This window comes from Pangasianodon hypophthalmus, chromosome 12 (assembly GCF_027358585.1).
Source record: "Pangasianodon hypophthalmus isolate fPanHyp1 chromosome 12, fPanHyp1.pri, whole genome shotgun sequence".
In the NCBI taxonomy this organism is placed as follows: Eukaryota; Metazoa; Chordata; class Actinopteri; order Siluriformes; family Pangasiidae; genus Pangasianodon; species Pangasianodon hypophthalmus.
This window is the reverse complement of record NC_069721.1, coordinates 13,049,322-13,058,673: the sequence shown is the minus strand read 5'-3', so window position 1 is coordinate 13,058,673 and position 9,352 is coordinate 13,049,322. Positions and strand designations below refer to the sequence as shown.

The following is a 9,352-nucleotide window of genomic DNA, read 5'->3' as shown; positions in this document are numbered from 1 at the left end:
AGCTTTGGTAATGTTCACATCAACCATCAGATTGGGGTAAAAATGTGATCTCAGTGATTTTGACCATGGCATGATTGTTGGTGCTAGATTGACTGCTTTGAGTATTTCTATAACTGCTGATCTCCTGGGATTTTCACACACAACAGTCTCTAGTGTTTACTCAGAATTGTGCAATAAAGAAAAAACATCCAGTGAGAGGCAGTTATGCAGACAGAAAACCTTGTTGATGAGAAAGGTTAACAGACTGGCAAGACTGTTTCAAGCTGACAGAAAGGCTACAGTAACTCAGATAACCACTCTACACAATTGTGGTGAGCAGAAAAGCAGAATACACAACATGTCGAACCTTTAGGCAGATGGGCTACAACTGCAGAAGTCGGGTTCCAGTTCTGTCAGCTAAGAACAGAAAGCTGAGGCTGCAGTGGGCACAGGCTCACCAACACTGGACAGTTGAAGACTGGAAAAATGTAGCCTGATCTGATGAATCTCTATTTCTGCTGAGGCACACAAATGGTAGGGTCAGAATTTGCACCAACAGCATGAATGCATGGACCCAATCTGCCTTGTGTCAACAGTCCAGACTGGTGGAGGTAGTGTAATGGTGTGGGGAATGTTTTCTTGGCACACTTTGGGCCTGTTAATACCAATCAATCATAGTGTGAATGCCACAGCATATTTGTTTCTGACCATGTGCGTCCCTTCATGGTCACAATTTACCCATCCCAGTCACTGAAACTGAATCCAATAGAGCACCTTTGGCGTGTGGTAGAATGGTAGGTTCGCAGCATAAAAGTGCACCTGAAAAATCTGCAGGAATTGCATGACGCAATCATGTCAACATGGAGCAGAATCTCAAAGGAATGTTTCCAACATCTTATGAAATCCATGCCATGAAGAATTGAGGCTGTTTTGAGAGCAAAGGGAGGCTCTACCCAGTATTAGTATAGTGTTCTTAATAAAGTGTTCAATGAGTGTATCAATCTGATAATGTGGCTCAAAGGCACTATATGATTAAAAAAAAAAAAAAAAAACCACTGCAACAACCTGCAGAACATGAGGAATAAATGCATCACATTTTAGGATTACTTTACAGGCAATCTGCGAGGAGTTAGATAAAAAACAAAAGTAAGACCTTTGAAGCTAAGCACATAAAGATAACCTTTCATGCTAAGCTTTGTTGATTTCATCATGTTGATATGTATAGCGTGTGTGGGTTTTTTCATCACTTGAATCCACTCTGGTGACCCTGACAGCATCCCCATGCGTCTCCCCAGGCCATGCATGGTTTAATCCTGCATTATTGCTGTGTGTCTCTTGCAGCTTCTTGCAGTCGTCTTCGCTACCCTTCATGCTGCCCTACAGGCTGGAGCTTAAATCTGCTAATGTGCTGCAAAGCCCAGCCAGCCATCCACTAATCACTTAGCAACTGCTATTCTGAGATGTACTGTCATGGCAAGAGGGGAGACTCAGTTATAGTGTGTGTGAAGTGATTTTCAGTGTACAGCATATATATTAACTGAGATACATATATGTGGGACGTAAGAGCAATTTGGACACCTGTGAACAGCTGTGAGTGTACATTTGTCTAATGTATATGTGTGTGAAAACACAGACATGTTTTCTGGTCAGAAGTGACTACAGAGATCTGTGTGAGCCTTTGCTAATGCCTCAGAAAGTGTGCTATCTCTCATGATTTTAATTACAAGATACAATCATGTATAATATAAAATTGAACATATGGAATGTATCTCACATATGCTATGTTCGTAATAGGGTCAAGTGGCATTCTAGGAAAATGCAGGGATTGTGAACTATCACTACATATAAATACTTACTTAGTTCTGCCCAGAATTGATTATTTACTCGATAGGGTGTATATACAGTATATGGATTGGTCGCAAATCTCTTGGTGTCATGGAAAGCAGCACTGAAGCTCCCCATCAAATATTATATATTCAACCTCAGTCCTGGATGTCTAAAAGCATTATTTATTCAATTATTTACAGTGATAAGAACTGATTGTAGCCGGAAATTGGAGAAAACAGATAAATAATGAAATGAGTGGGTGCAGTCTATGGGAGAGCAGTGAAGGGGAAAATCAAAATCATGCTTTTTATTCTGCAAACGTTTGGTTGTTTGTCTTTATGAAATTTAATGGCGTGAACCTTAAGGTAATGAGATCCAGGTGGAAATTTAAGAGGCTTTATATTTGATCCTATAGAGTGTGTGTATATATATATATATATATATATACATATACATATATATATATATATATATATATATATATATATATATATATATATATATACACACACACTCTATAGGTAGATGTGTGATCATATACATATATATATGTGTGTATGTATGTATGTGTATATATGTATATAAGATAGCAAGATATATATATATCATGGTGAATAAAGCTTTAAAAGCTGCTGTAAGCAATTTTATCAGCTCTTGCTATCTTCTTCCAGATTAGGAAGCTTTACAGTGCCTGAATTGAATTTTTCGAATTAGTGAGGTTTTGGTTTTTGGGTTTCATCAAAATTCTGCAGCAGCAAACAACATTTACAGCTAAACTCCAGTCTAAGTGTTGTGTTTTTCTAGCTACTCGTGTAGCTAATATAGTGAGATATAACAAGCAGACTGAGCTATAAATGTACAGATAATGTTACTAGTTAAACATATCTAGCTAATTATGTCTTGTATGTTAAGTATTTGGGAGGGCAGCCATTCTTGAGAGCATATTAAACTGCTCTAGGACCTAAAGGACCAAAATAGTGCTTCATTTTCTGTTTGCATACAAAATTTCCCTACACATGCAAAATAATTGACATTGTCTTCTCCTTGAAGATCTATTTTCTTACAGAATTTTCTTTATTGTTTAATATAGCCTAAATATGTTGAAATTTTAGCTGCAGATTACACAACTCAGTCAGACATTTGTTTCCTTAAACCATCTATTTTGATGATAGCTATCAGTATGTAAAGAAAGTTTATAGGAGTTGTCCTTTATTGTTCTCAACAACACACATAACGACATTTTTCACGTTTAATTATTTTATTCAAATAGAGAATTATTATAAAACTTAGCAAGGCAGGAAGGAGAAAGGAGCGAGGGATTAAGAAAGAGATTTGACATTTATATTTGTCAGCTTACTTAATCAAACCTTTTAACGAGTGAAAACAAGACTTTCGGTTAATCAGTTATGAATTCGATGTGTAGCATTGCCAGGGTTCCTGGGTTTGATCTTGAGCTTGGGTCTGTATGAAGTTTTGCATGGGTTTCCTCTGGTTTCTCCAGTTTCCTGTTTCCTCCCACAGTCAGAAAGGTGGATTTGCTACACTAGATGTGAATGTGTGTGTGTGTGCTTGGTGCGATGGACAGGCGTCCTATCCAGGGTGTATTCCACCTAGCTCTCAGTGTTCGAGATAGTCTCCAGATTCACCGTGACCCAGACCAAGATAAAGCAGTTACTAAAAATGAATGAATTATGGATTCAGGAATAAATGTAACTCAATGATCTTTGGCCAGAATTATGAGCAGCTTTGCACTTGAATAAAAATGGAGATCCACGTGTAGGATTCATGAAAATGAGTGACAAGACAGGTGGTGGAAACTCATCACAGAAAATTACAGTGGTAGGAAGGGATTATATTAGATAGGATGGAGGAGTTTCAGTCGTAGTCTTTCTCCCAGTTATTGCATAACTCTGCTTGCCTCGTTTTCATGTTCAGTCCCTTATGGCTCCTGAACCTGGAAGCTGTTAAGATGATAAAGTACTATTGGCCTTTGTCGTATCCTCCATGCCAGTGCCAGCCCTGAGTCACCCACCAGACACAGCACAGTGCCATCAACCCTGCCTCAACAATATTCTGATTTATTCTCTTTTACTCACAGCAGTAAAAGACCTGGTTCAGTTCCTGGCCAGCATAAACTTAGGAGTGAAAAAGAGCATATGGATTTCAGTGTACACTTCTCAAACCTAAATGTCTCTTAGTCTTTCTCAGTGATTCATCTCTCATTCCTAAATGACACCTGGAGTTTCATAAGTTACAGCCCATTAGTCAGACTCTGAAGCACTTACACAACTATATACACATCCTGCAGTACAGCATGAATCCAGACAGCAAGACTGATAAAGAAATAATAAAGCCATTTTATTCACAGGAATCCCAGCACTTTATCACATGGATCAGTGATGTAATGCATACACAATCACTGAGGTTTTGCCAAAGCAAGCCTCAGACACACATATTACTTCATTATATTGTGTAATCTATCAAATTTTGAATAGCCAACCACCATTTATTTTTATAAATATGTTTTCCTCAGACACGTTGTATAGTGTGGTAAGATGAGAGCTGCTGGTACAGCATTTATGGTTCATAAGTGAGTTCGAGTTGTATGTGGGTCCCAGACTAACACTACTGGGGCCCAGTGTTGGAATGCAGATGTGAGTGAGACATTATCCATGGCTGCCCTGCCAGCCCAATCTGCTTGCGCCCCTGCTATAAGGAGCTGCAATTATGATCTTATCTACAGTAACAGCTTCCCGCTGCTGGAAAAACATCTCCCGTCGGGCTGTTTAGGTTCCATAAAGAAAGTAAGCGGCCTGCTGCAAGCTCTTTTTATAGCTGGGGTAGTGGTGATTTATCTTGGGAAAGTACTAGGGCATGGTGGAAATTATAGTTAACTGAATCAGGCATTGTGAAGTTTGCAAGGCTGCACCCTATCTGTACAAAAGCAAAGTAATTGCTTCGTTCTGTCTCGCCCTGCTGTAATGTGTTTCCCTCCATGTTGCTATGCCAATTCCAGGTTTGCTTCAGTGTGCCACTGAACCATTGATTAGTGTGTCAATTTGATTAGATTTTAATTTGATTTTCAGTATGCCCACTTTATGATCACAGGTTGCCAATAACTCCATAATAAGTACCGAATTTTTCAGTACAGCCAGTGGTACAATGTCGGCTCCTGATAAAAGTAGATAAAGGAAGCATGCCTAAAATTGTTTTCAACTTCACACAGATGAGCTTTATCAGACTTGTGATGTTGGGTTAAGCTTTGTCTTTTGTCCTGTATGTCCTGAAGGAGGAATGTTTTTTGAAGTGTCTCTTTTAATGATGGAAAGTACAGGGAATGCATTGTTTTACTTTTGTGATCTTTGTGCTAGAGGTTTACAACTGATTTCCAATTTTAGTTCTGTGTGTTTATTATTTTACAATTTCCCATGAAAGTAAGTTTATAACTGTAGCTCTCGTAAAGAATTTTAGTTTAACAGTTTCTAGTAACATTTGACATGTTTTTAATGTTTTGGTTTCTTATTTTCTCATTTTATTTGTAGTGGTCACAATAAAGTATCCAGACTTGTATGCGGTAAAGTTATATATACAATATAGCCTCTATCAGCGTGTTTTATGAGCCTTAGATTCTTTATTCACCTCGACACACCCCTACAAGGATTCTTCCAGGCTTTTGATAATTGAGTGTTTTTAGTTTCCTTTAAGAGCCTTGTCTGACAGGGAAACAATCAGTTGTAGGATGCCCTCTATGGGAACTTGAAGAATCCTTCCAGAGGAACATCTGAAGAACCTTTAAGGGTTATAGATTTAAATGTAAAGGTGTACAGAATAAGCAGCTATTAGACCTAGAGTTCAATTAGTATGCAAACTAAAAGAGCTTTTCTTTTTTCTATGCTTGTGTAATTAGAGTGATTATTACTTTAATTTCCTGCGTGCGCCCTCGTTCCATAGCAGGAAATAACGCCCAGGATTGGCTCAGCATCCACAGGAGATAAAAGCTTACTGAAGATGACTACATGATTTAAATGTATTTTATAATAATAATAATAATAATAATAATAATAATAATAATAATAATAATAATTTTGTTTGCTATGCTATTGCCTCTCACAGTCTCCGGAATGGGATGCACGGATATAAAACCTTTTTCACACACGAGGTGACCTTACAGATCCCACTGTACTGACAATAAAATGACGTTAAGACTCGTGTTGACATTTGAATCACAGTAATTTTGGTCTACAGTATGTGGCTCCATGCGTTGCAGCGGTGCGTAAAATGCGTTTCCATGGCTGTGCGTTACAGTAGACGTTTCTAAGCGAGCGTTATTTCAGGAGGTCGAGCGCTCGGAATGGGATCCGCAATTTGGGCAGCATGTGCGATTGGTTGATAACAGCAGTGACGTCACTGCGCCGTTTATCTTCGCGAGCGCTCCGGTGGCTCTGACTGGGAGTGGAAGCAGGAGCGGGATGGAGCGCGGCGCGTTTGGAGCCACGGCGCGGCGGCGCGCCACCGAGGAGCCGAAGTTTGGATAACTTACATTTGAAAACCAAGTTTCCTCACAGAGCCCAGACACACCATGGGGGACGGGTTACCGTCCATGAACTATACCAACGACACCACACGAGGACGAGTGGATCTTAACGGTCCGGACAGCGGTTTCTCGGAGCAGTGGGTCGTAGCTATGGGGATAGTCATGGCTCTGATTGTGATCATCACTGTAGTGGGGAATATACTGGTCATTGTGGCTATAGCGCGGAATCAGAGGTTGCAGACGCTGACCAATGTGTTTATTGTGTCTCTAGCGTGCGCTGATCTGATCATGGGATTGCTGGTGGTGCCGTTTGGCGCAACGCTGGAGCTCCGGGGCGCGTGGCTTTACGGCTCCTACTTCTGCGAGGTGTGGATCTCGGTGGACGTCCTCTGCGTCACGGCCAGCATCGAGACCCTCTGCGTGATCGCCATAGACAGGTACATTGCCATCACGTGGCCGTTTCGTTACCAAAGCCTTTTGACCAAGTCGAGAGCTAAAGGGGTCGTGTGCGCCGTGTGGGCCGTGTCAGCGCTCGTGTCGTTTCCGCCGATCCTGCTGCACTGGTCGCGCGACAGGGACGAGACGGAGTGCTACGATGACCCGGAGTGCTGCGACTTCATCACTAACCGCGCTTACGCTGTCGCCTCTTCAGTCATATCCTTCTACATTCCTCTGGTGGTTATGGTGTTCGTTTACGCCCGCGTGTACCGGGAAGCCAAGAAGCAGCTCCGGAAAATAGACAAGTGCGAAGGGAGGTTTTATAACAACCACGGCGTCTCGGCGTACAAGCTGAACCGAAAGCGGCCGTCCGGGATTGTGGCCATTAAGGAGCAGAAGGCGCTTAAGACTCTCGGCATCATCATGGGGACTTTCACGCTCTGCTGGCTGCCTTTCTTCCTGGTCAATGTCGTGCGCGGATTCTGCGCCGAGGCTGTGGACAAGGAGCTCTTCGTCTTTTTCAACTGGCTCGGTTACGCCAACTCGGCGTTCAACCCACTCATCTACTGCCGCAGCCCGGACTTCAGGAGGGCTTTCCGCAGGCTGCTCATGCCGTGCTGGCCGAGGCGCGCTGATCACGGACTCACCGTCAGCTCGTGTGAGCTGTCGCGCTGCGCAGTGGAGAGCCGCGCGCTCGCACCATGGACCGACTGCAACGGCACCCGGGACAGCAACTGCAGCCTGGACCACAGCAGCAGAGTGTCTCACACCGAGTCTCAGCTGTGACCTTCATATGCGGATTTATTTCCCATACAGATTCAATTCTAAATGTAAAGATGTGCGGTCATCATTAGCCTATAAATTAAATCAAGTCTTTTAAACATCTTCCATTTTTTTTAAAATATATACAAATATTTGCCAAAACCAGTGGGCCTCTTAGAACAACCACAACCTATACATATACTTGCAGTGAGGAGAGTCGAAAGAATACAAAAACACTCGTTTTGTTTTCAGCATCTTCACAGTATGAACACTTCTAAAATGCTAAAATGCTATAGAAATTGACATTTCCATAACCTAGAATGAAATTCCCAAACCCACACTGTTATTAACAGCTTTATTCTGTGTATAAGTGCAACTGTGCACAAAGAGACACTGTAAGAGTTCATTCCTAATTTATGGGTCGTTATTAGACAATAAATAGAAACATATCAGGTGTGCCATACAGCTAGGCTACTTACAGCAACCATACCTGCAGTGAGGGTTCTAAAATGCCAAAATAAAATGCAATAACTTCCCCAAATCCTCACATCTAGTTTATATATGAATCCAACTGGGCACAACTAAACACCACCAGTTAGTTCATCCACTGGTGTGAGTCATTATTAGACTATAAACAGGAAATGAAGAGCCAAGAGATGTTTTTAACATTTGCCCTACATACATGACTGTGAGAAGAGAAATTTGCATCTGTTGTGAGCACTGACACTGCATGAACTTTTTTTTTTTTTTTTTCATTTTTAGAGTCATTTTCACCAATCCATCATTTGTCATATTGTACATAGGAGTGTGTGACATTTGACTTACAGCATAATACAGGAATGTGCAAATTGTACGAAATGAAATTGTTTATATTAAACAGCCATATCAAACTGTACAGTATTTATTCAGTACCATGTACAGCTGATGGAGAGTTTTCAGCACGTGAGCATATGAAAGGAGCTGTGATTCAGTGCTTCATGTTTGCACCTTATATACCGTCTAATGTGAGCTGCTTCTTTTCTCGTTGAATATAATATTTAATATTTCAGTATGCTGGTCTGCCTGATACTGAAATGGAGGCTCAGTGATTTATTTACTGAGTCACTAATAGGTCTGGTCCTGTTTTATTCAGTCGATTTTCCTGCCCAGGTCCATATATCTAGATTTGTCATTAATGTACAAGCGCCTCATATAATGTATAAGGTGGTCACATTTATGAGTGTGCAATAAATTATCCAGATGTAAATGAATCCTCTATCATTTATTTGTTGTTGCAGTGAACTAAATACAGGCAATCTCACCAAATCATTTGCATTACCTTTACAGATATTTTATTTCCGACCTCCCTGACTGAAAATCAGAAAAGTCAGACAATATTTAATCTGTATTTGATTAAAAATTAATGCAGACTCCCACTACAGTCCAGTCTATCGAAGTGCATCAATTACTGCATCTCACTCAATGCATCTGAAATGTAGAACCTATTTTACAGTCGTAACCACATCATTAGATTGGTGAACTGAATAAAAATTGTGTTATGCCATTTATATATATATATATATATATATATATATATATATATATATATATATATATATATATATATATATATATATATATATATATACATATATATATGTGTGTTTGTGTGTGTGTGTGTGTGTGTGTTTCTACCCTATTCTAATACATTCAGGAAGGATTAAATGAAAAGATGCATGCTTAAACAAGCCTGTGGACAGTCATCTTAAATGTTCAAATATTACCCAAATTCACGAAACATTGTGAAATATAAAATAAATTTCCATGTTTAAA

The 9,352-nt window shown here is 40.3% G+C and overlaps 1 protein-coding gene across 1 annotated transcript; it reads left to right on the top strand.

The window, feature by feature from the left end:
• The first annotated feature begins 6,029 nt into the window (after window positions 1-6,029).
• On the top strand, window positions 6,030-9,053 carry adrb1 (adrenoceptor beta 1). Its single transcript, XM_026914754.3, has one exon. It carries the CDS (start codon window positions 6,386-6,388, stop codon window positions 7,562-7,564), a length of 1,179 nt encoding a protein of 392 aa, XP_026770555.1. The 5' UTR covers window positions 6,030-6,385; the 3' UTR covers window positions 7,565-9,053.
• Window positions 9,054-9,352: the final 299 nt, after the last annotated feature.

Coding starts and splice junctions, on each gene's coding strand:
- adrb1 (XM_026914754.3), top strand. CDS start 6,386: ATGGGGGACGGGTTACCGTCCATGAACTATACCAACGACACCACACGA.